Below are 27016 nucleotides of genomic sequence, written 5' to 3'. Positions count from 1 at the left end.
TAATAGCTATACAAACTGCACTCTTTTTGTTAAATAAAACCCTACTTGCAGCTCTCTGAACAAAGGAACTGCAATGTTGTTAAACCGTTTCCCAGTTTTCCAGACGTACAGCTCTGGCTGTTATTGAAAGAACAAGCCCACAGGCTCTTCCTTTAATGAGCTGCTTTGGATTGTATATCCATAATTTATTAATGTAATTGCTTTATTATTACATTTGTATGGCTGAAAGGAAGCTGTCTCTAATGGACATAGAATTTCATGTAGTATCTTTATAAAAGATGCATTATTGGTGAGAAAAGTACACGGTGTACTACTTCAGGCTTTGTTTTAAAAGTATTGCTTTATTAGTTATTGCAATGATTTCTAAATTTTACATGGTAGTTAGGTATATTTATGTCAGATTAGAATAGATGTGTATTTGAATTTGCAGTGTATAGGTAACACGGATATAATTGTTGATTGGTTGCACAGTCAATGATTCTTTAGCTGCCAATTTAAATGTATCTGAAATAACAAATGGGAACAACTTAGGTGTATTTTTACTCTGCTAAACTTGGAATGCATTATAATCATGGTATAGTGTAGAACTAGACAAGATAAAGCTTTTAGGTCTGGTTTTAAGTTTTGTGATGTAGTAGAGAGGTGTCATAAAAATGCTTTTCCAGTTGCCCTTAATTCAGTGTCTATTTATTTCTTTAAATACTTTGTTGTGTATTTTAACACTAATATTAAAGATATGCCTGCATATACTGAGCATAATCTGAAGAAGAAAGAATTCAGCAATCTTTTTATGGTGATGCTGGCAGAAGGCAGGTATTTCAGATACAGTGTGTGTGTGGTGTGTGTGTTTAGTGTGCTTTTTTAATGCTGAAGCGCTTTGAAGATGTCACCGCTTTGTCATCGGTAATGTGACTAACTCCACAGATGCCAGGATATAAAAATTACCCCTCAGTAAGGCAGAATGAAGGAATTTGTCCTCCTTTGTATACCCATATGTTAGCTTACCTTTATGCAGAATATGTTGGGTTTAATGATGTTGGGGAGTTTTGCGTCTCTGCATCCCACTTGTGCTGCATAAATCTGTGCGTTAACCTAGACAATTTTGACAGGTGCCAGTCAGTGGTCTAGGAGTGGAGGACAAGCCCCCTCATCTCCAAACTACGAAAACTCTCTACACTCCTTGGTAAGAATTGTTGAAAGCAACATAGTACGTTTTACTTAAGAGTCGAAGGCTTGGTTTTGTATCAGTCCTGCATATTATTAAAGGAAACAGTAGGATAGCATTACAAATGAATTCTTTGCTAACAAATGGCCTGTTCAGTTGAACAATATAAGACGTGCAGGGTGTGTCTTTCACCATCTGTTCCCTGGGCATCAAGCTTCTGTGCTGAGGACAGCTGGTCCTAAAGCACTGTTATGAGATTCTGGTACCTTTTCACAAATCCATAGCTAATTCTTATCTAAAGTTCAGTCTGGAGAAAAGATGAAGACTTCATGCCTTCGCGTTTGCTTGTCCTTCCCCCTCTCTTCCTGAAATGGTAGTCTCTTTGGGCTGGTTTTCATTACACTGTCATTAAAGTATTAATATATTTTATTTGTCATTATTATTTGTTATGGGGGAATGCTCATTTATTAATTAATGAAACATTTTACAGAAAAACACGGGAAGTAATCTGCAGCATTGTAAATTTTCTTCTTTTGAAGATTCAGCAGAGGATTTAAGTTACTGACTTCTCTCTTAAATTTCTGGTACAGCATCGGGAAGGAAAGGGGAAAAAATTGAGGGAAGGTTTTGATTACCTGGTACTATTTCTAGTTTCAACAGATGTAATTGCTTTTTTTTCTCTCTAACAAGAATAAATTTAAGCTAAATCAGTTTTTCTTTTCTTCAATATTTTTGCAATAAAATATAGTTGATACGTACATCTCAGAATCCTAATATAACTGCAGTGTTAAATATTAGCCTTTTCTTATCTTAATATAATCAGATCTCTGTTGCATTAACTTGACTAACAATTTATTGCTGACATGCACATCAGCTGTTTCCTCACCTCTTTTTTGAATTAATCTTAACCTGTGCTTTGCTTCCTGTTCTGTCTTGACTTTGCCAGAAAAATCGAGTTGAACAGCAACTTCACGAGCATTTGCAAGATGCAATGTCCTTCTTAAAGGATGTCTGTGAGGTACTATTTCACTTTAGATGGTGCCTTTTTTGTGTTTCAATTAATGCTTCCTTCGGATTCCCCATTAAAAACTTAAATTAGTGTAGCGTAAGACCCATCTTTTTGCCTCCAGCGTTCTGCTATTTCAGGTTCTAGAGAGCTGAAGTATCATAATCGGGTTTGCTTTGGGGTTTTTTTGGTCTCTCTTTTAAAGGGAAGTAGTTTTACAACAGACTTTTCTGCAGTAGCATAACAGAACTCACTTTTATTTCTGAAATATCTTAATCTGTTTAAAGATCCATTTTAGAAAATGATAAAGTTTTGTCCAGTTTTGTTGTAATACAGGTTCTCAAAAAGCCACTGCCTCTCTTAATTGTTACCAGCGTGGTGAGGCTGATTTTATGATCGTTCTTTCTCGTACTGTATTAGATAGCTTATTTTGTAGCACTTCCTTTTTTCTTGTTCATGCCATGTAATAGAAGCTGAGTAACATTAACCTTATAATAAGCTTCACTTTAAAAGCTGCCACCTATTTGTGGAATGAATGCTATCTTGAGCAAAATCTCCAGATACTTTTCTTTTTCCTGTTTGTTTGTAGTGCTGGTAGGTGCTTTCAAAGTCTTTTCATACCGCATTTCATCTTCTATCTTGAATACCTCCGAGGTAGAAACTGTTACAGTAGAGTGAGCCTGCAGCTCTGTTCAGTAATGACTGTCACTGTCCCTCTTAAATCCTAACAGCAGTCTCGAATGGAGGATCGCTTGGATAGACTCGATGATGCCATTCACGTACTGCGAAATCACGCTGTGGGGCCTTCAACAAGCCTATCGGGTGGCCATGCAGATATACACAGTTTACTGGGACCATCCCACAATGGGCCAATTGGAGGCCTGACCTCAAATTATGGAGCATCTAGCCTTGTAACAACCAGCAGACAAGCATCAATGGTAATGGTGGTTTTTAAATGTGTGTGTGTTTATGCAAAGCAGTTGCAGCTGAGGCACTTAAATTGTCATAGAGTCTGGTGACTTCGAGCTGGACTGCAAGATTAATATTTATCAGGAAGAAACTACTTGAGGTTCTTGCGGAGGAAAAGATGGCAGACAGCTTGCACCTGCTATGGGTTTCCAATTAGAGTGTTGGGGTGGGGGTGGGCAGAAGTGAGGGGGAGGAGAAAGATGGGAAAACTTGGGCTTTGGCCTGGTCAGCGGCCCATAAAATCCTGCTGTGACTGTATGCAGAAAGCTGAAACTTTCTGCCGAGCGCATTTTAGCTTATACATGCATTTTTTCCAGATGTGTAATAATTGGCAGAACAGTTTTCTCCTTGAAATGGTGAATAGGGAGATTGAATGGGAAAAGCAGTCAAGGAGGACTGAATTTCAAGTGTTCTGGTCTGGAAAAGCTGTTTATTGTAAATTGGAACTAGTCTTCAATAGCAGATGCTGGCAGAGGACTGGGAGGAAGCTGTTGGAATGTGGAACCACAGTGTGCGCAGGCTCAAAATTTAAACTTTTTTTTCTAAATGAAAAGGAGTTTGAGCACAGCTGTAGTGTAAGTAACAATGAAGAGGAAACAACTTTTAGATTAATCCCCAAGAAGAGTGAAATAATTCAATGCATCTCTTTTAGTTCCTTTAAAAATGTGAACTGTTCTGAAAAAATGTAGCCGAGCTTTTCATAGATCAGGAATATGTTAAAAGCATTATACAGTAAGCGAAATCTATTTGTAGCGTTGCTCACTTCCCTTTTTCTTCCTTTTCATTCCTCCCTTCTCAAAAATGCTTAAAGGAAAAAGAGCTTTTTAAAACATGCTTATTTTAGTGGTGCCATGTGTTTGCATGTTTACAGCGTAATTTTAAAGACCAGTTACATGCTGTGAAATTTTCTGTTATAAAACAGATTCACAGCTGGGTACTGTGTGATCAAGGCAAAATTTCACCTATCATCAAAATAATTAGGTACCCCGATTGCTGAAGGGTTTCTATTCTATAAAACAGTATTAGTTCCAGGCTCTCCCATTCGCACGTCACACATCCATTTATATTAATTTCAGAACCACTGCAGTAAACATCAAAAAGAACTGGTTACTGTGTGTGTTTGGGGGCTTTTGGGGAGGAGGGTACTTTCCAAACTCAAATCCAGCTTCAGGTTTCTATACAAGTTCACGGTTACTTTTAGTAATGAAGGAAGCGATGCATAAATATTTTAGAATTTATTTTTAATACTGCCTCATATTTAGTATTTAAATAATGTTGTTAAAGGGAAAGTTTTACAGTGTTCTGGGGTAGACTGAAGTTTAGTCATACAAAAGAAGAGTTTTTTCCCCTAGGTCTTAATGATGTGGGATCAAGTGAGGGGCTGAAATTGCAGTGACAAAACTGTTCTCTGTCTGACTTGTGGAACCTTCCGGTACTGCTAAGGCAGATACATTTCGGCACTCTCTGCATTTGACTGTACCTTAAAATCTCTGTTTCTCTTTTAAACTAAGCTAGGATAAATATTTTTATCAACTCAGTTTTGATTAAAATAGGTGACAGTGGAAAATGACTCCAAAATGAATAAAGGTTCCTCAGTCTGCTGTAGTTTAATGTAGTTGTGTAACTTCAATGTAGTATCGACTTGATTGATCATCTAGTGATTGATCTGCAGTTTCAGTTGAAGGATGGTTGCTGTCTGTTAGAAGTAAACTTAGACTGGGAAAATGAAAAAAGAGATTTGCTTTTATATTTCATCCTCACTGGGTGAAACAAACTTGCAGATCAGTTTTGGCTTGACAAGTGAGTCAACTAAAGAATTTCTTGCATTAACCTTAATTTTGTTACATCAGAGTAATTGGCTCCAGCAGAAGGCATCCTGGCGTGGCCTTGCCCAGTCCCCAGAGAGTGCCCTCTGACATCATTTGCCATTGCAGGGACTCAGCACGACTCAGGATGGAGTCCTGACGTTTGGACGGAGCAGAGGTTGGCACATCTGGCTGCAGTGCCGACATAGTGGTTTATTAGTGATGGCTGCATTTCAGCAACGCCCCCCAAGTAGGAGGTGTAATTCTTACAGTATTCCGTAATCAATTAATTTCAAACTGTACCTGTTTACTGTTTGTTTTTCTTGAAATAGTAAATGTAGTAGAGCTGAGAATTTGACACACAACCTGAATTATAAGATCTAGACTTTGTCCAGGAATTAAATGCTACTTTAGAGGACATCCAGTAAATTTTAAGAAAATAATAAGTATTGGCTAACATAGTGAGAAGTGTCAACGTTGATAAGGGTGTTTGCCTGGTTTTGTTTGACATGCTTGTAGGATTTCTTTTTGTCAAGAAATGTTCACTGGCGTTCAGGATGAAATGAAACTTCTGTGTTGGGGGGTGGGTGGGCATCTTTATACAAAACATTTTTGTTCTATTAAAAAAAAAGTTAAATTGAATTTCCCTTGAAGAATATGATCTTGGCAGAAGGAGCTAGGAAATGAGTAATTTAACTCCTTGTTATGTAATTAGTGTAACCAGACATGGTTTTATTTTAACATTTGCTTAATTTTTGAGCCAGATTTATTTTAAAACTCCAGTTGACTTCATTTCCTGCTTACTCTGAATGGTCTTGTTTTCTTTTTAGCTGGGCTGGCCATTAGACATATTCAAATAGATTTTTAATATCTCAGACTCGTCAAATATTTTCTAAGTGGCCTTTGAAGTTGATTTGTATTTTATTTCATGTATTATTGAAAAGTTAAGTAGTAGTACTCCTTTTGTTCTTATTCAAGCTGCTTTTTATTTGTCATTGTAATACAATGGAAAAAGAACAGCCTGAATTGATTAAAAATAAATAAATAAAAGGCCTGGAAACTCAGTTAAGGATGAAACTCAATCCTTAAGTCACAGGGTTTTTTCCAGGTGTAACAGAAATCTATGAAAACTGGCGATCCTGCTCTTTCTGCCCTGTGTGTGCCGTAGTGTGAAAGCACGAGAGGGCGGTTGGAGCTGCCTCGCCAGCACCAGCCTCTGCTCTCGCTCAAGGCCCTCCCAGCGTTGGCGTTTCTCCGCAGAGATCACGCTCCCGCTGAACGACTTTGAGCTGTCTGAAGTGTAAAAATCTCGATTCCAAAGCCCTTTTCGTTGTCTTCACCTTAGTTCACCTTAGTTAAGATGGTGTTAATGACCATGGCCAGATTGACCAGCTCGTGTGGCTTGAAAAGTGCCTGTATTTGTAAATATGCTTATAGTCCTGTAGCCAATATAAACAAAGACTGATTTCCACCCCTCCCCCCCCAAGCTGTTGTCGCTGGGAGTTCAGAATGAATAATCACACCAAGCTGAGACGCGGAGCCGACGCTGACCGGCCACGGGCGGTCCTCGCCCCGTGCGCTGCTCTGCTCTCCCCCATCCAGTCATGTGTCATCAGTTGCCGTGTTTTGTCCAGTTTTTGTTTAGTTGCCAAAAATACTTAATGGGTTTTCTGGTTTCAGATCCCAAATGTTATTACTTAAATCAACTGAAGTCAGTTCTGCACTCGTTTTTTTTAAAACTTACGAGTGTGAGTGTGGCCGCTGATTGTCCTACGTGCCAGTCTTGCGTGAAATCCATGCAAACAGATGTGGTTCACTCGGTGAAGGCCAGCAGTTCACAGTCTGAGGTGCGGGCTCTTCACCAGCTGCGGTTTTACGGAGCTGTGGCTGCTGTGATGGGGCGAGAACCGCCGGGACGCGTTCGATTGTCGCTGAGCAGAGCACGCATGGCGGTGCGGGATTTGCGGGCGCGCTCGCCGAAGGCGGTCTCTGCGCCGATTGCTGCGCAGGCCGTGCTGAAGGACTTTGCGACTGAGGACTTCGGCTGGGCGCTGCGGGGCGAGCCCAGCCTTTCCCCTTGTCTGCCATTTTGTGCGCTGCGGCGGGCCCGCCCCGGGCCGCCTCCCGGCCGTCGCTTTGCGGAGGGGCCGCGGCGCGGGCAGCTGCGCGCTAATGCGGGTGGGACGGGGCTGCGGGGGGGCTGTGTGACGTCACTGCGCCGCAGCGTCCCGGGGCGCGCGGCCGGGTTGGGGGCGCGCGGAGGGGAGAGGCCCGGGCCCGACAGGCGGGCCCCGCCGCGCAGAGCGTTGCGGGGCGGCGGGGGTGTGTGGAGGGGGGGGGGTGTGGGGGGAGGCCGGCCGGACTCGCTGTGGTGGGGTTCGAGGCCCCGGAGCCCCGGCCGGAGCTGGGAAGCGGCCACTGTCAGCCGGTGCTGGGGGGAGCAGAGCTCGCGGCCTGCGCGGGGTTTGGCTTTGCCTCTTCACATTTTCTCGTACCGCGTAGGACAGAGATAAAAACTCGGTTTTGTAACACTTTAGCTCTGGAGAGTGCTGTGGAAATCTTGTGAATCTGTGTGCTTTGAGTTTGTAAGCCTGTTTCAGAGGGCTGGAGTGCGGACTCGCAGTCAGGTTTTATTTCTGATCCGTTTTCTGCCTTTATCAGAACGGATTTGCTGATCTGTTGCCTGTAGAGTGGCTCCGGGTTTTAAAGTTGCCAGCGTCCTGGCCAGCTTTGAGGAATTCTTGCCTTTTTTGAGAAGTAGGTTTTGGAGTAGGGCTGGCCCTGAAGTGATTAATAGTCTGTAGCTGGAATAAAAGCACCCTCATGTGTTAGGACTAAGCATGACCAGAAGAATAAAATAAGCCCCACCACCTGTGGGGCAGAATTAGAGAAAGGCTGGTTTCTGGAGGTTCAGCGTGCAGAAAGGAGGTTCACATTCCCACTGTGAGGAGTTGTGTCCCAAAGGCTGACAGCCCGGGCACTGCTCCGTACTCCCGCTGGATTCACGTCTCTCGCAGGAGCCGAGGTGGCTCTATCTGTAGTAGAACTTCTCACAGACAAAGCCTGTTACACACACAAAGGAAGATAAAATATACTTCAGGTAGCAGCAGCTACTCCACAGTGTACAAGAGGAGATTTTCTGCAGAACAAAAGATACAAATAACAGCCAGGAATGACCTGATATTAGCTGTGGGCTGTTGGGGGGGTTCCCCCCGTTCCTTTCTTGTTGCTGTGCGTTAGCTTACAGGAGCGAGTGTATATTAAACAAAGGGTAAACTTGCATAAGGGTATTTATCTCTCTCTGGGCAAAACCCATACTAAGACATGAAAGGTAAAAGCTGCATTAATTACTCAAGAGGGATTCAAAGCTCAGCAGTTTACTAGGATTGAAGGATTTATTGAAAAACAGTGGTTCTCGTGTGTAACTCCAGGCAATAAACCTATTTAATTAAAGGCTTAATCTTCTAGTTGACATGTTTGCTACTGTTCCAATAAAAAGCTTCATCTGTAGCCAATTTTTGTAACTATACAAATAATAGTAGAATCCCTCATCTTTGTTCAGTTTTCTAACTGTTTAATTGTATTATGTTGGTTATATTATAAATATTTAAAGGACTTTTGTGTCTTTAGGAATCAAAAGCTTTAGATGGTCTGTGTTCCAAATTATTTAAATACAGGCAGTGTATCTTCACCTCTTTTTCAAACAAAAGAACTTTCTTTGTATAGAGGTTTGCATTGGTAACAGTACTTGCATTCAGCAGCAGTTTTTTAACAAATTTGCCTCTTCAAGCTAGGTATGTGCACTTACAGCTATCTTACATAAGTATCATTAATTCAAGTTCACGCAAAATTAGAATTTTTTAAAGACTCTTCATCTCAATGCTTGCTGCTTAGAAAATTTAATCATGATGTATTGTGAAGGAGCAGATTAGAAAATACTGAGAGAGGTGGTAAGAGTAGTTAGATGCGTGGATTGTGTTCGTATGATAAGATTCTGTAATGGAACTAAACTAAACTAAAGGTATTTAAGCTAGGAAGGGAGGAAAATGAGAGAAAATTATTACAATTAATAAAAGAGTATTTTTGTATTGGATCCAGTTTGTTTAGTCCTGTTTCAGCCAAGAAGTGAGGAGATTTGATTTATATGTTTCATAAATACATGTGTAAACAGGGGTGTAGGGCAGTATACACACCTTTCACATGTGGTGAAGGCTGTTATTCCCCATGATTTTCTTTTGAGGATTAAAATGCTGTAAGTGCTAGGGTTGATAGTTTTATTAGTGTAGAGCAATCGCAGGTTTATCAAATCTTATACCCCTCAGGTATCGAAAAAGGAAGAAATTCTGTAGTATTCTGTGCGAAAATGTTGAAAAAAAAAATTGTGCTAGGTTGCTACGTTCTTGCAAACAGGTGTTGGCCACTGCTTGAAATGCAGCTTAATCCAGTATGGGGTCATCAAGTGGTTTAGTGTAACGGCATCTTTCAGCTAAATCTTTCCTTTACTGAGCTAGAACTTTAACTCAGGTCTCTAATACAGCAAATACTTCAAGTCTTTTAAACTTCTGGTTTTGGAGTATTTTTTTGAATCACGTCTTTAATAGAAATCTCTGCTTTTCTTTGCTTTTAGGTTGGGACTCATCGGGAAGAAAGTGTCAGCCTCAACAGCAACCATTCAGTTCTTCCCAGTACAGTTTCTGCTCAGAGCACAGAACTGAATCATAAAACACAAGAAAGCTACAGAGGTAACTTTCCAGCAATATTAAATGCAGAGCAAGGTCTGCAATAATCCAGAGCCAGTGAGGCTGTAGGTGTTGGTAAACTTGCATCAACACGGGGTAGGGACATAGATAACGCGGAGAAATAAAAATTAGTTATAAATCCTATAAACCAGCGCCGTTAGGGATTTCTGCAACAGCTTTGAGGGAATCCCTGTGTCAGACTTGTCCCAGCACGGGTTCAGCAGCAGACTGCCTTACAGAGTTGCGTTCTTCCAGCGTAAGGAGCCGTAGTGCCATTTGCAGTGCTGCAGCCATCTGCGAATTGCCCGGGAGGGCTGCAGAGTGAGCTGAGGCCAGACTTTGGTCTCGCCAGTGACAGGAAGTCGTTCCACACAAGTGTTTACAGTTCCCTCAGTTTTCAGCCTAAAGAAGTAAGCTATAGGAAACAGCAGCCAGCTCACTCGCTAGCGTGCTTGCACCATTTAGGGATGTGTGTGTTGCACATTTGGCCCAAGCCCAGGCCTCGATGTCAGTGCAGCTCTGCCCTTAAACTTGCAGCCCAGACACAAGGTGCAAATTCCCTTCGCTGAATGTCATTTTGTCTGTAACAGTGTCTGTCTTAGATTAAGCTATTGCTGATCAAGCTGCTCTGTGAGTTAGGATCCCTTTACGGCCCATGACACGTGTCCAAGTACAGCAGTGTTACCAGGATTTCTCATTTCTGTTGCCGGAGCGTAGTTCCTCCTATTGTCTTCCCAGACTTCCACTGGGCTCTGGCCTCCCATGAACAATATCTGCTTGAGATCCTCTTCAGCCTTTCACTCCTGTGGTACTCACGCTGGTCTCTGGTTGCTTGCAGCGTTGTCAGGTGGCTTACAGAGCCAGTCTGTGGCTATAGGTCCAACAGAAATCAAGTCTGAACATAAGGAGAAGGATGAAAATATACATGAACCCCCCTCATCGGATGACATGAAATCAGATGATGAGTCCTCCCAGAAGGATATCAAGGTGTCATCTAGAGGCAGAACAAGGTGGGTTGCTGACATGGCCTAGAGAGTTTGTGCTTTGTTAATGCTCTGTAGCGTGTTGTCCTTCAGCTTGATAAATTTGTTTGATGGCTTTTGCATTACCTCAGTGCATATATTAATGGGGAGCTGAAATAGATAAATAGGTTACAGGATTTGTGCCTATTTAAACACACGGTAGAGGGTTTTCTGGGAAAATCACCCGAAAAGTATGCACTCCCTTCTGTTGGTGCCTTGCCTAATACCTGCCTGCCCAGATTGGTAGTGAAAGATGCAGAGCGCCCTGCCCAGCAGAGAGGGAGGGAGAAGGTTAGGGATCTGTGCGCCAGGGCTGCGCTCCGAAGTGTGAGCCAGTAGCGATGGAGAGCGGCAGGCTGATAACCTGGAGGCTGGGCTGATTGTGGTAGGTAAATGCCCTTTTTAAACACTTCTTCCCTTCCCGAGCCGCGGACGAAAAACCTGGAGCTGACACGGGTAAAACGCTTCTGGGTCTGCCTCACAGGCTTGATGCAAGCGTTGAAATTTGAAAGAACACTAAACAGTCAGAATTTAGCGACCACAGGCAGCATAGTCGATACCATCACAAGTGTCTAATGGCATTTTAGTGTATTAATTTTAGTAGAGCAGAGGTTTTGGACAGTTTTAGACTTGGCTGGACAGTCCTATGTTAAAAAAAAGGCTGTGTGACTTAACACAATCATTTGAAGTGATAGGGGAATGCTACATAGGACTCTAGCTCTGCACTGGGTATGAGAAGAAAAAATAGTTCTGAAATTGGCCAGGAAGTGCTTCAACAAAACTAAAACTTTTTAATAAGCCCATTGAATTGAAAGTTACTCAAATGCCTTTTTCTATAAGCTGATGTATTGGAAACTAGCAAACTGTTTGTTGAAAATGATTTCCTCTTCATCTGACAAGACGCTGAGCTCTCAGCTATTTGAGCACTGGTCGGTAACTGGGTGAAGTGGTAGTGTGGGCACGCTGCCTGCTTCGAGGGGCAGCGCGTTGCCACTACTCTGCCTAGGGGTGCTTACTGTCTGTAGGCAGCACTCTGGAGATTCTTCAGGCAGAAACCATTTAACTTCTATTTTCAGGAAAAGGCAGAAACAACACGAATTACTTTGAATACTTAAACATTGATATCTAGCACTTTCTTCAGAGTTATCTAAATATACTTCAGTATGAAAGAGATTAAGTGGGGAGAAGTTTAATTTCATCAGCTGAAAGTTTTGAACCAGCAGCAGGATGACTTGTTTGAAATACCAGCGATGCTTCAATACACTTCTCTCTATACTTTCTTGCAGCAGTACTAATGAAGATGAGGATTTAAACCCAGAGCAGAAAATAGAAAGAGAAAAGGAGAGGAGAATGGCAAATAACGCTAGAGAACGTTTGCGTGTACGAGATATTAATGAGGCATTTAAAGAACTTGGCCGTATGTGTCAGCTTCATCTGAAGAGTGAAAAACCCCAGACGAAACTGCTGATCCTTCACCAGGCTGTGGCCGTCATCCTCAGTCTGGAGCAGCAAGTGAGAGGTCAGTGGCCCGTTCGTGGGGCAGTGTCAGCCTCTGGAAGCCTGCACAGCTAGAGGCACAGGTTACTACAAGTGTGTTTGCTGCTCTGTAACAATGTTGAAGTTGTTTAGGAAAAGGAATGAATTACTTTTTGTAAAAAAAAAAAGGGGGGGAGGGGAGGGGTGAAGAAGGGGGGCATTACGTTTATGCTTTGATCTTTCTGGGTTTTTTCCTGTGCAATTAGCTGTCTCTTCATCTGTGTTTTTAAGGTAGATTGAGAGTTAAAATACTGACACATCTTGCTTTAAATTGAAACAAGCACTTACTTAGTAGCACAGAAGCTTTAGCAATATTAAGAGATCTGTTTTAAGATGAACCCCACATCACTGGAATACTAAAAGGTAGTGAATTTCATAGGATCATTACTTAGGTTTTTGCATTAAACATACACTGGGGAGCAGGGAGGAAACCTGCTTCAACTTCAATTGAATCAGGGCTGGTTTTGCATGTATTTTTTTTCCCTGATTCCTTTAGATTTTTCCAGGAAAGAAACAGTAGGCCTGTGGGTAGGTGCAGAGGGAAGAATTCTTTGTGCATTTCTCTCTGAAGGAAAGATAGTTCTAGGAATCACATTTAGTTCTTCAGCTGTTCCGTTCTCAGGTGTTGATGAAGCTGTGGCTGACTTTGAGTCTGCCTTTAAACTCACGTTAAAGTTGTGAGGCACCTTGCTGTAAGTGTCGGCGGCCCTGGGCTGGTCGGGCTGGGTGATGGCTGTAGGCCGCTGCCAGCCGAGCGGCTCTGCTCCATGTAGCTGGCGCTCACGCAGGTGGGCGTCCCCATGTTCGGCTGTTCTGGACTGGGGACGAACCATCTGCCGTGGCGCCTTGCTGATGGAAGGGCATCAGGTGGAAACATCTTTCAGACGTGGATGATGTCAGTGGTTGCATTTGCTTAGTGTGTTACATCTTGGAATCGCTGATGACCCTGAATAATGTCAGTGTTTTATTTTTGCATACCTTGTTTTTATTTCCATTTCCTAATTTGTTGCTTGCTTTTTGCAGAGGAGATCAAAGCAGTTGTTGAAAGTTAATTCAAAGTGACAAAGTGAATAACTTGATGCAAACTTAGGTAGTGTGTAGTAAGGATGAGGTGCTGTGTTTTCAGGCAGAGTTTTACTGACCCAGTTTTTAAACTCGCCGTCTCCAGTCAGAGCTCTACCAATGCTTATAGTGCAACTAGTTACTCCGCAGCTGAGACACTGACTAGTGCCATGGTAAAGCTCCATTTTTGCATCTCTGAGACTTCGATCTCGGGAATTATTTTGGTCTCAAAATGTTTGCTGTAGTCTGGAAGGTAAGGTTGAATATTATGAAGTCAGAATAACATTAATCAAGCATGTTTTTAATGTTTAAAAACCATCAAGTCCATCTTCCTGCTCTCACAGATTCTGTAATCCACAGAAAGCTCTGTGTGAAAATCAGTAAAATCGCTTTTGCCTCGGTCGGAGGTTGGTTTTGAACCTTACATCTCCGGTAGAAATCTTTTTCTAAATGCGCTTACGGTTCAATTTGAGCTTTTCTGCAGGCGGTGTAAATTGAGAGCCTTTCCTTCCCCGCATCAGCGCCTCACCCGCTGCGCTCTGTGCGTTTGAGGAAGCCTGTCCCAAGCACACAGTGCCCTCGGAGAGGCTGCGTTCCCCGTTTTAGCTCGCCTGTCTTTCCTTGCACCTGTTCTGAAAGTGAGCGACCAGGGCTTTGTGTGGCGCCCGGAGGAGCCTCTGGCAGGGCCCTAGAGAACTGTGTGAGCCATTTCCTCTCTGCTGGTGATAGAGCGTCTCATTTTGTGGTTGGTGCTATTCAGAAATAAATATTTTGGATTTTAAGCTCTAACTGTAGGCTAGCATTTTTATCTCTGTTTCCTGTATCACAGTAAATTAAATCCCTTTCAGAGTTTCCACATAATTAAATCTTATTTAAAACATCAAGGCAAGCCACACTGAAACAAAGAAAACTGTGATTAAGGAAAGTTAGCATGTTGGGGTTCCCCCCCTGCCCTGTAAACTCTTTGAGAGTGCTCATCCTCGGGAAGTGCAGTAGGAGGCTGTTGCTAATGACTTGGGTGAAAGCAGAATTAGCAAGTCCGTCCAAAATGGCTGCTGACGGATTAGCTAGATTCTACCCCTTGTAAAATGCCTGGGGGTCAGCAAACTGCAATTACTAGAGGGGCCGCCAGTGCAGTGCAAGAGAAGGGCCGGTGCTGGCTGCTCAGTTTTGGCAGTCTCCTAACAGTTAAAATTGCATCTGCAGTCTTAAACTGCAGAATGGCTAGAAAAATACCTCAAAGTGTTGACTAAATGCAACGTATGCTGGTAGAAGGTATTACATACCTTTTATGTGTCTTTCTGGCCGTTGCAATTTACATCTTTTATATTTTGATTCGTGAAAAGCCATTTTGAAGAACAGAAACTGTTGCCTTTTAGAAACTGTCATTATCTGAAAGCTAGATCCAAGTATACATCTGCTGAAGCTAACTGGGGAATTGGAAACATACTGTTGGAAACATCTTGATAGCTGCTGCACAGCTGGCTATTGTAAAGTGCTGACTTCGATGTCAGAGAAAATATGGTTAAAAAAAAAATAATCCTTCGGCTCTCTGTGACTGTCGTCATATTCTTTCAGTTTGAGCAAGATGAGCACAAGGTGATTTCACAGGCTTGAGGGCAGGAAGAGCCTTCCTCCCCTGCTCTAACAGCAGGTTGATACTGAAGGTGAAGAAAGAAGCGGTAACATCATTAAAACTAGGGCGATGTCAGTAGGGTTGGTGTGACTTCAACGTACCAACAAAGCACAGAAACCCCTGTTTTATTACATTGTGAATGACAGACAGTTCTCATCTTGCACTTCAGCAACTGCTGGTGACAAAGGCGGTACTTTTTAAAAGTTCTTCGAAGGTGTGTGCAGGCAGCTGGTAAAGTTGTTGAGTTTTTTTAATACCAGCTTCGGAGATGGCTGGTAGCATTTTCGGTAGTGCTTGTCTGCAGCTGTAGACACGTGTGTTTTGGCATGGGGATGTGAGCAGTCCGAAGAGGGAAGCTGCACAGCTGTCCTTACTGCAGTGGGTAATGTATCGATATTCCCCTTGCCATCGGTGTATGGGATGTTAAGAATCATTTTTCTGTTACAGAACGCAACCTAAACCCTAAAGCAGCCTGCCTTAAGAGAAGGGAAGAAGAAAAAGTTTCTGCCGTATCGGCAGAGCCGCCAACAGCACACCCAGGAAGCCACCCTGGCCTGAGTGAAGCTACCAACCCTATGGGTCATATGTGAGCACCAGCCAGGTACGACTGCTCGGAGGGAATGGCGCTCGGTGCTCTGTGTTGGCTGAGGGCTGGGAGATCTAGGTGTGGTTATTCCTGGTTACTGAGCTGCCACTGCCGCCGAACGTCTGCATGCCGCAAAGTGCTTTTATATCTCGGAGCATGGGCAACAGCAGGCAGATGTGTTTAGTTTTATAAAAAAACAAAACCCCGAGAAATTGTTGTTAAAGTCTCTTCGTTTCCATGCATTGTTGCCAATGGCTACATCTCTTGGCTCAGGTGGCCTTCTTGGCATGACATCAGAGGAACAGTTAACAGCTTGCTAGATAAGCCAAGCATAATAGAGATGAATTATACATCCTTAAATGGTCTAAATATCACATCAGTTCATGTAAAAATCCATGTATTGTTTGCTAGTGCTGATGCAAACAGTGAGAGGGCCTTCTCATCTCCAAGAGATTTGCTGCCTGGCTTGAGGCCAGTCTTTCTAACTCCTGTCACTTGCCCAGCAGAGATTGCTAACTGGCTGAATTCACAGTCTGTGTCAATGGAGATAGTTAAGATTTAAAAAGTAGCGTTTCCAGCTCTGCAGGATAAATGGGTGCTTCCAGAAGCCCCACGTCATCCAATATGCGGTAGTTCATTTAAAACACGCTGATGGGGAGGCCTTACAGGAATATTAGTCTTCTGGGTTTCTGGTGGGGTGTTGGTTGGTTGGTTTTCTTAAATAATTGGGAAAAACTTGCTTTTGAGAACAAAAAACTCTTGGTATTCCATGTCTTTTAGAACAGTCAAATGGTTGTCACTTTCAAAAAGGAAGAGATTGAGTTGGATGCCAGTGCATGACTTTACTGAATGCTATGTCTGGGGAGGTGTTTCGGTGTTGTGTGTATAGGCTGCTTTGCTTCTGTCTTAGCTTCAGGTAGAGGCCTGCGTCTTGCCAGAATGTATCCCGTGTAAGTTTATTGTTCCCTGGTCCTTAGAAAGCAGCAAAAAGGCATTTCAACGAAGCCTTACTCCAGTCAGTACTTTTTCCTCATCCCTTATAGGCAGCTTCTTTCTGCATAAACAAAATGGGTTTTCCTAACCAGGTGCTGTGCATTTCTGTAATTTGTTTTCTTTCATACCAGAGCAGTAGGCTACTGCTGAGTTGTCAGATAATGCTTGATTTACAGCAGGCTTTATAGTCTGTTCTTGCTGTATTAAGACAGGGAACCGCTTTCAAAAGTTTACTGTATCTTTGCTTTTTTAATAGCAATAACTTTGTCAGATGACTAACGTGTGACATTGGCCTGAAGAGGCTGTACAGGCTCGTTAGGTGTAAGGCAATGCGTGAGTTCAACAGCAGCAATTAAAGTAGCTACTATCTCCTGCTGGTTTTGGAGAACAGTCAAACGCAAATCAAAGGTTGGAGATGTGCAGCTAGTTCTTTCTCCTGTACCCAGAGAGTCCAGATAGGATGTTTCTGAGAGCAAGCTGTTCCATGTAACCTATTCAAGATGGATACCTCTGGGAGCGTGAGTGTTCTTTTGCACTTAACTGACTGAAAAAGCCATAAGATACCGTCAAAATTAGTTCTCTAGTGTTGATACTACACTTCTTACTGATTCTTCTCCTAATGCCCCTTTCTTCTCCGTGATTGCTTTCTAGAATTCCAGAATTATTGGTAGGATACACAGAAGGTGACCTTTCTTCACAAGGACACAGACAACTAACATTATATGAAGACACAAACCTGACAGGAGAAAACACTTGAAGCACGAAACCCAAATGCAATCTTATGATCAAAGCTACTGGTCAACACCTGCATCAGGACTGAAGATACAAGATCTTCAGATAGAGTTTCAGCCCCTGAAGTCCTCTGAACATATCGTTCTGTTGCAAGCAGTGTGTCGCTTCTGCACAATCAGAGACTGTTGTGATCTCTCCACTCATTGTGGAAGTTGCCTTGTGCCTAAACTGAATTGACAAATGCATTGTAACTACAAATTTTATTTATTGTTATGGAACTGTAAAGGTCTACATATAAAGGGAAAAGTTAACACGTTAAAAGCTGAGAACATTTCAGCTGGATGCCAGCATTTACTAAAGCTGTTCACATTCAGAGAACAAAGCAGTGACAACGTCGACCCGTAGCATTCCCAACATACCTATTAGTGTCTTAAAAAAGGAAGGGAGAAGTCTTTGGTTGTCCTTTCCTCTCCTTTTGCCATATGACTAGTGTTTTCCATGCAATAGGAAACTATTCCTTGGTATAGCTTTTTTTATGTTATTTTTGGTCTCTGGTAATCTGAACAGTTATGGTCATAGTTACCCTTCCATGCTGAGCTCCCTGCTTCAAGCCAGTGCGAGGCCTCATGAAGGCTGCAGGCGGGAGCAAAGCTGTGACCATAACATTTCTTGGATTTGAAAAGTGGTTTTTATTTTCCCTCAGACTTTCCTCAAACATTTTTTTTTCCTAATTATAAACAAAACCTTTTTAGGCTTCTAGGCTTCATAGTAAAGCTTGTAACGTGAAGTGTAAATTGGGTGGGGAGAATCTACTTTGTTAGAGTTGCTTTGTTTTCCGAGCAGTAAGTACTACATATAGTACATGTAAAGTGTTAGCTGTACGTAAGCACAAAATGCATTAAAATACAAAGGAGATTTTTTTCAGGCTGTAATGTTGGTGAATAGTAAAATCCTAAATTCACCGTGGCAGGTAGTGTGATGATACCACCCGTAAGGTGGGCTTACTTACATAATGGAATATAAGAGCAATGGTCACCAGTTTTTCCTTACTGTATACGTTCATTATCTTGTCATTTTTGTATGGCTCGTCAGTGGAGAAAAAAACCCCAGTGTGAATCAAATGCAAAGAAATGCCCCCTCTCCCAAGCCATATAGCATTAAACCTTTCAATGTTTCTCCACCGGAACAGTGTCCATAAGTATTCCTTTGTCACAGGTGTGTTGAAATGGTTGAAATCCCTTTGAACTTCCATGGAACTGTCTTCCACTGCGATGACCGTGGGAGGGAATTGCCTAAGCCAGGGTTGTCCGAGCGGTTGTTCACGCGGTGCACCTCTCATCACTGGCAGTTGGGTCACACACAGACCAGAACAAACCAGTAATTTTTATCAAGTCATTTAATTTGAGAGAACAAAAGCTGGATTGTTAAAATAAACGAATGAATTGAAGCTCCTGTTGTGGATGGTTCCTAACAAAACAGTTTGTGGAACTAGTGGACTCATTTCTGTTCCTTTAATTTGCATATACCATCAAGTAACACCTGAGTATATCTGTGGCCTTGTTCTTCATTTCAGTGTTTATCAGCTAAACAAATTTGTTGCTTATGACGTGTGAAAGTGATCACGTGCCACTGCCTGGCCTTTTTCCTTCTAAGCTTGTTGTCTTTTTGGCTATATTAGACTTTGCAGTATGCCCAGAAGCTTTCCTTCATAAAATAGAAAGAAAAAAACATTTGGCTTATTTTTCACTGTAGCTAGTCTTTTATACAATAATCTTGTAAGAAAATTTCTTGAATTCTAAATATTACTCTTTCTAGATTTTTGAATCGAAAAAGTTTTCAGTAAAAAGTTTCTTACTTTATTTTACTATATTAGGTAGTAAAAATGTAGGGTTATTTACCATAACCTGTTCATTAATATCAGAAATTTACAATAGCATTGTTAAGACCATAGTAGGGTTCTAGCATACCGTGTAGTACCTATGGAGTATTGTAAGAGCTGATTGTCCGAGATGAATTGCTTCTCATCTTGTTCTCCAGTTTCCATTGTTGGTTTATTGCAGATTTGTACCCTGTGTCAAATTTCAAGGTATTGCTGATAAACCTTTCCAACCAGCAGCAAGAAGTTCAGAAAAATTTCTGTCAATGTAACAGAAAACACTATGTATATAACATTTATGTAGCAATAAATGTGCCATCTTTTTTTAACATGGTAAATCAGTGAGTTTTTTAAATGTCTCTCTCCTTGTAGGTAATGTGTTGCTTGAAAAACACCGGCAAAAACGGCTTCTGCCTTTATGGGAATAAAACCCAACATACGTTCTCAAGGTGCGCAGCAGAAGCTGCGGGCACGAGGTGTTGCTGCCCCCTTGGAAGGCAGCACAGAAATCTCCAGCAAGCTGAGGAGGGGCAGTACCTGGCCTGCGTTTGCGGCTGCCCAGGGAGGGGATTGCACAGGGAGATGGCAAACTGGGAGCAGAAGCTGATCCCATAGGCATGTGCTTCCTGCCATAACTTGTTCCTTCACTTTGCCTGTCCTTGAGATAGGTTTGTAAGATCTGAGCCCCGTTTATGCCTTGACATTCAGTGCTGAGTTACTTCTGAATTGATTGATGCATTTACGTTAAGTTTTACGAAAAAAAAGAGGGGAGGGGGAAAAAAGTCTGTAGCTTCAACTTGAAATTAAAATTTACACATTTTCTACAATTTTTTTCTGAGTGTAAACAAAAGACAATGGAAGCTATAATGTCCAGGGCATACACAGACAATGATGAAATCTTCATGCAGTTCCTAGTCTGCAGCTGGTTAAGCCAAAACCCTCAAGTAACAAGCAGGCTTTGTAGGAGCCCTTCTCTAAAATATCCCTGGGAAAGGCACATGAAAGAGAAAAGCAGATGGAGATACGACATCTGTATGGTTACGCTGTTTAGCTGAAGGTGGTGTAGGTCAGTCAGTATGGCTGCTGTGTCCCGCATAGTTCCCACCTCTGGGTACTGTCCTTTGGAACCTTGGCAAGTCTAATGAGGATGGTGAGATCTGGTTTCCACTGGAGAAGCCTTGTCCGTGTGCGGATACGGACAGGTTTTTCTAATATGTCTGCACTTCACCACAGGCAAATCTCTAATGTGACCTGGCCAAACACGGGAGCTGGGACTTTGCCATGTGAACACGTCTTCAGTAGCAGCTGTGGAAGAGGTGCCCTGGTGCCCTGCCCAGTGCGCCGCCTTAGTTCTGACTTACTCCAGGAACAATTCTAAAGCCAGCCTTGGAGCATCCATCCTGTCCCCTTTCTGAACGAGGCCTACTACAAGTTTGTCCCTTCTTTAAGAGAGAGTAAAAATGGCATTTCCCCCTCATCTTACCTTTACCATACTACTTCTCTCCTGTTTGCGTATACTTTCTGGTCATAAGTCCTTCATCCTCTTGTTTTCGTTACTTGTCCTTTTTTCTCTATTTGCTCTTTTTTCTTTGTGGAAGAGGTGCGCGTTGGGATAGCTTCATTAGATACAGTTCTGCTACAATGAGCATTTGGAATACTGTAGGAAAGCTTTCCTGTAAACCTAAAGCACTGGGAAAGACTTAAAATAGACTTGGTCTTTTTTACTCTGGCACTGAGTAGATGCTGTTAAAAAGAAGATTTGGATTATCTGTAGAAGAGTTAACATCTCCCCAAGAATTAATCAACATTTTCTCTGTTAGCATCTGGGAATCATGGCAGAACCTAGATACTGGATGGTAAACTCCTTGTGTTTGTACCACTAGTACCTTGTGCTTTCTGATATACCTGACCTGTGGATACTAAAATGCCCTGTAAAAGGAAGAAATGATTTGCCCCAATTTTAAAGCCTGGCAGCATTTGAAGAGTGGGGTTCAAGAAGGCCCAGCAGGGAGGAATGAGCAAGCTGACACTTTCTTCCCTCTGTGCAGACAAGATGTGGCCGGAGCTGAGAGCCACGCTGCAGCTGCCTGAGTCGCAGGGCCTCACTAACCCAGGGAGGGAGGGTTTGCAGCCCGTCATGTCCCTGGGGAGAGGCACAGCCCTGTCTCCTGCCTTCCTGCAGCTCACCTGCCCAGTGCAGCGGGGGAAAAGTTTCCCAGAAAGGGGGAAAATGGTGCTGACAGGAGACTGCTAGAAGCCTTTGTTCTCTTCCCTTCAGGTCTCTGCTGTCACAGAGCAGATAAGTCAAGGTGCCATTTGTGGGGGGGGGGGGGTTGTACTGTTTAACCATAATTTGCTTTACTGGAGCCTGGAAGCCATTGCAAAGTACTGTGAGTTGATTTCCTGGTGAAGGCACAAATACCCTGTTCAACTGACATCGCAAGCAACCGCAGGCACCCGTTCAGCACGGCTCCAGCTAGCTCAGCTCTTTGGTTGCAGTCACCTGGCATTCTTTGCGTCGGTCATAAACCCCACAGACCAGGCCTTCGGCTCTGAAACTGCAAATTGGGCTGTAAACAGAATCCCTTTCAATTCTCTGGGGTCCTGGGGTGCATCAAGAAGAGTGTGGCCAGCAGGACGAGGGAGGTTCTCCTTCCCCTCTACACTGCCCTGGTGAGGCCTCATCTGGAGTACTGTGTCCAGTTCTGGGCTCCCCAGTTCAAGAAAGATGAAGAGCTACTGGAGAGAGTCCAGTGGAGGGCTACGAGGATGGTGAGGGGACTGGAGCATCTCCCCTACGAGGAGAGGTTGAGGGAACTGGGCTTGTTCAGCCTGAAGAAGAGAAGGCTGCGAGGGGACCTTATAAATGCCTACAAATATCTCAAGGCTGGGTGTCAGGAGGATGGGGCCAGACTCTTTTCAGTGGTGCCCAGTGACAGGACAAGGGGCAATGGGCACAAACTGAGGCATAGGAAGTTCCGTCTGAACATGAGGAAGAACTTCTTCCCTCTGAGGGTGACGGAGCACTGGAACAGGCTGCCCAGGGAGGTTGTGGAGTCTCCTTCTCTGGAGATATTCAAGACCCGCCTGGACAAGGTCCTGTGCAGCCTGCTGTAGGTGACCCTGCTTCGGCAGGGGGGTTGGACTAGATGACCCACAGAGGTCCCTTCCAACCCCTACTATTCTGTGATTCTGTGATTCTCTCCTACTCCTGACTTTTCAAATGTTTTGATGCAATTAACAACATCTGTTAAATAAAAGCTGATATAAAAAAAAAAGTCTTAAATAAAATATACCAAATACCAAGTGAGATGAAAAGCTCTCTCAAAATGTTGATCATAACTGATCCCGGAGGGCAGATCTGTTAGCAAGTCAGTGGCTGAGCTGAGTATTTGGAATTCTGGTTATTTCAGGTAGACTAGAGAAATAAGAATACCATGTCTGTTTCATTTTCAGCAGAGATCCTCTGTATTTTTAACAGTATCACTGAAATGTATAGAGACGAAAGGAATTAAACATAAACTACATCAGTCAGAACAGTAACTGCTGCCAACTGTGATGAACAGATGAGAAAATAATTTACAGTATAACGCGCAATCCCATCTATGTTAGACATAGACCCCTGCTAGTCCCAGACTTCAGAAAAGCTTGAGAAACCTATGCAGATCCTATAGCTGGACCTATCTCCTTCTATCAAAGCTCCGAATAACATTCTAAGTTGTATTTGTTTTGGTAAACTCAACGATTCAGCGCTCTCAAAAAAAAATATCCAGGAGGAAAATACTCAAATGGATGTGACATTAAAATCTTGTACAAAATGAACACAATAGTGTCTTGCTAACTTGGAAATGTGGATTTTTGGTCCTACTTTCTTATTTTGTGCTGAGGCTTCTTCTGTCCCCCTTCACTGTATTTTAATGGCTAAGGAAGGCTCTTGGAAATGCCAGAACAGACATTTACTGTTTTGCTAGATTACTTATTTATATACAAGTAAATTAAGTGGTTCCTTCTGCTCATGGAAGTTGTGACACACAGTGTTGCACTAAATGCACATCATCTCTGTCCAGGATGCAAAAAGGAAAAAAATACTTGTGGAGGAATTGTAGAAGGGTAGTCTTTGATATTCAAATACAACTGAAGAAATTTGATGAACATGCATGAGTCTATAGCAATCGTTATAAAAAATAAGCTCTCCAAACACAAGGTTATAAACTCATCTATAGAATGAGATGTCTGAGGAGCAGAGTATCACTCTGCATTTTACTTCCCAGCACCGATAAATGAACAGTATCAGGAGCATTAGCATATCGCAGAAGCAATCACCAATTCTTTGCTGCACAATCAGATCAGGTGCTCCAGACTATTCCCAAATTATTTTCTCTGACCGCCGAAACAACTGATTTCAAAATCAGATGAGTTCTCTGGGGCATTTGTGGGCTTGATATTTACTGTATCAGCCTCATTCACTCAGACTAGAACCTCAATGTGCTAGAACGAAAAACCCCCATCCCAAAATACTGAAAACTTGCTCTATAGGAGAGAAATCTATATAAAAATATAAAATTATAAGGTAGGGGAAATCTTTGGATCATGTTGTGAATTGTCATCAGAATGATCGGTTCACACCTGCAAAAGCTGAAGAGGGTATCACAATATTTTCTTTTAAAAGTGACAAAGAAAATAACTAAGTCTTGCAGATACACTTGAAGTTCTCTTTGTACAGTACCAAGGAGAAGAGAGCCCACATCTTCACTGATCTTCTGTATGCTACAAAGACATAAATGCTAATGTATCTGATTATGAATATAACAGCTAAAGTACATTAATCCCTAACACTACCTGACTAATTAAGACAAATGCATGCAATATCAGCTTTAAGTCAATGGGCTCTGCTTCCAGTTTACCCTTTTGAAAGTGTAATGTTTAATTATATGTCCATTTAATTTGTTTACGTGGCTAATTAATAGCTAAAAGTGTAATTAAACATAAAGCTTTTTAACTGCTCATTCCTTTCCTAGCATGCTAGAATAGTAAATGCGAGCATTACAAAATGCAAATACAACAAAAGGGCAAGAAAACTAAAAATGAAAAAAAAAGTGGCAGCCTACAGAATATGAAGGTAGTAACACAATATAGATCAGTGCCTATCATTCTCTGTGGCCAGCTGGTCATCATTATCCTGTTATATAGAAGTATAACAAATGTGTTAATAAAGCTCTCAGCGTAAAGGTTTTCTTGGATATAAAAACAGAGTCTGCATTTACAGAAGTATCAGGGAGGAGTGTGAATGAACCCAAAAATGACATGTGTCTGTTAAGCTTTGCTGGCCATTTTTCTGATGTGGCTATTTTGCATATCCAGGATAGCTGATTAAAAATAGCCACAACCATACACTGGTTAATTCTACTGTTTCTGGAAGTGTTCACTTTCCAGCTGGAAGGCGATGTAAACTGAGCTGTCTCTACGTGCTTCCGCAGGTCTGCCTGGAGCTCCTTCCTCCCTTGTCCCTGCCTTGCCCCACCCCCAGTTTCTGTTTCATGAAATACAGTCTCCAAATGGGATCGGTTATAAGCAAAGTTAAAACATTTAATTTCCAGGTACATGCCTCTGCTAATTAACTAATGGAATGATTAGTGTAGTGCAGGTTCACTGCTCCAGCGTGAAGAGCAATGGTGAGATTGAACAATGCTAGGTCCCTTCCAGCATCCACAGGTAAGGGTCAGAGACACTGCTGCCTCCCTTACCATGTCGCTTCTTCCCTTGGGCCCTTGGCCATCCTTGAGGATTTGTCCCTTAGGGCTTACAGCCCTTCTCCTCCCTTCCAGCCAGCTGCGTGCTGCCTTCCGTTCCTTCCAGGCTCAGTGCTGGGGCTGCCTCGTCTTGGTAAAGCAGCAGCTGACTCTTCCTCCTCAGCATGCAGAAAAGAGCAGTGGGGACAGGAGAACAGAGAGCGAGTCCTTCTCCTTTGTTTCAGCATGCAGCATTACGCTCCCCTTGAGGGCTTGAGGGAGTAAATACGTGGGAAGTCTCATTCAACCCACATCTAATAAGCCTATGCTGAAAATATGCTTACTGGACCAGTAGCTTTTTTAGGCAATTTTTCAGTGCAAAGGAATGATCCTGATAGGACGTACAAACGCACATCAGACTCTGTTATCATTCTAATTCGTGAGCAATATTCCTCAGGAAGCAAATTCCTCAGTAACAGTAACAAAAAAGGAATATGCACAACCCAACAGTTCTTCTTAGTCAAATTATTGGAAAGACTGGATTATTTTTGCTGAAAATCTTAAAAGATTGCAGCCCAGATTCTCAGGATGGAAAACTTGATCCCACGGTTAAAATCTGTAAAGCAATAGGCTCTGAAAGCAGGAGCCGAAGTTGGAAAGTAGCAGACAACCTTACCCATGGGACATGTAACCGCCTCTAACTGTACAGACAAGTTTGCCATGCCAAAATACAAGTGAAATGGTTGAGGATATTCAGGTTGTTCCACTGCCGAACTGCAGAAAAGCATGACCCGCTTCCCACCAGCCTCCTCTCACTCTTTCCAGCTCATGGTCACATGCAGTGAGCTCCATACACCTTGTCATAAATCAATTCCTAAACTCTTTGAGGTATCTGCTTCCTTCCTTTTCCCAAATACTGTTTTAAGGAAAAGATTGACAATAATCTGTTCATTGGAAAAAACCATAATTTAGCCCACATTTGTTTTAAATTTATTTCATATTATTTTGTAATATTTTAAGCTTCATATGGAATGAGAAGGACATCTGAAGCACTTTTCATCTTAGATCTGAATTGCTGTGTTATAACCATATCATTCTTCTCTTCTACACGTTTGCTAGAGTAATTTTTATTCCCCCCCCCCCAGCCTACTAAAATTCCCTCTGCCTATGGGCCCTTGATCCCACAGACATTTGCACAGTTTATGCACAGGATAGCCCTTCTCATTTCTGTGGGCATTCTTCTATACTTCACACTGAGTTCATATTATTTCTTCACAGGTCAGAAGTCTGATGCTTACAGATCTTTCTGGGTTTTCTACAATACCCAAGGCAGGAATACATGCAACAGAAGGGTCAAATTGTTAAGCCTCACTGCTTCTTTTTTATTAGAGAACTGGAGACAAAAATACCAATATAAAGGCTTTCTTTACTTCTCTGTAAGTGAAGCAAAAAGAGTGTTTGAGAGCAGCAGGCTGCATGTGGAGACGTAAGTACATTGCATCTGTGACTTTATAAAGTGATTTGGAGACATCTATTTTGCAACAATTGGAAGGAAACTGGGTGGGTGGCGTAGAAGAGGGGGAACTGTGAAGACCAAATGTTTATCTGTATTCAACTGTAAACAGAGTGATAGTCAGTAAACAGTCTCTCTGAAGAGAGTAATTAATAGGCACATGTGAAGAGATGGAAAAGAAGATGTATCCTTCTTCAGCAGACATCAAAGGGCAGGCTGGACAGTGAGAAATTAAGCATACCCCAAGGAGGCCACACAGCTGAATGTACATTCAGCTAGGAAATGTAATGCAATGTAATGAGCTAGGAAAAGGAGGAGTGAGGGGGTAGGGCAGGCAGTGAAAGAGGAGCCCTAAAGTAACAAAGGAAGGAGCAACTTGCTCTGCGAGTAAGGGAGCAGGAGTAAAGAAGCAGGGAGGTCTAAGCAGGTCAGCTCTTTCTGCTGAGGGGTCAAGTTGCAGAGAAGTTCTGCAGGATTAGAAAGAGTGATAAGATAGCACAGCAGGTAGCCTCAAAATAAGATAAGGAAACAGAGGAGGAGCCACTGAAATAAATGGTTCTTCATTGTGATTCTCTTGCCTCTTGCTACAGCTGAAAGCAGAATCCTGTGGCAGTTGGCCAGTTTGACAGGGAAGGCGATAAAAATAA

At 42.5% G+C, this 27016-nt stretch overlaps 1 protein-coding gene across 7 annotated transcripts in view; it reads left to right on the top strand.

Moving 5' to 3' along the window:
• TCF12 (transcription factor 12) overlaps window positions 1-19465 on the top strand; it is a 178901-nt gene extending 159436 nt beyond the window's left edge. For 4 of the 7 annotated variants that reach the window (XM_075431886.1, XM_075431889.1, XM_075431887.1 and 1 more), the window contains 8 exons: window positions 1110-1183; window positions 2112-2183; window positions 2903-3109; window positions 9573-9687; window positions 10523-10694; window positions 11993-12225; window positions 15388-15541; window positions 17171-19465. In XM_075431886.1, the coding sequence (XP_075288001.1) occupies window positions 1110-1183; window positions 2112-2183; window positions 2903-3109; window positions 9573-9687; window positions 10523-10694; window positions 11993-12225; window positions 15388-15530 (1016 nt within the window). In that variant the 3' untranslated portion in view covers window positions 15531-15541; window positions 17171-19465. The remainder of the gene's footprint in view (window positions 1-1109; window positions 1184-2111; window positions 2184-2902; window positions 3110-9572; window positions 9688-10522; window positions 10695-11992; window positions 12226-15387; window positions 15542-17170) is intronic. The other 3 variants (XM_075431888.1, XM_075431892.1, XM_075431890.1) reach the window with 2 other exon arrangements.
• The last annotated feature ends 7551 nt before the right edge of the window (window positions 19466-27016 follow it).

The sequence above is a fragment of the Opisthocomus hoazin genome, chromosome 10 (assembly GCF_030867145.1).
Source record: "Opisthocomus hoazin isolate bOpiHoa1 chromosome 10, bOpiHoa1.hap1, whole genome shotgun sequence".
In the NCBI taxonomy this organism is placed as follows: domain Eukaryota; kingdom Metazoa; phylum Chordata; class Aves; order Opisthocomiformes; family Opisthocomidae; genus Opisthocomus; species Opisthocomus hoazin.
The sequence above is the reverse complement of the archived record's forward strand: the minus strand, read 5'-3'. Positions and strand labels throughout refer to the sequence as shown.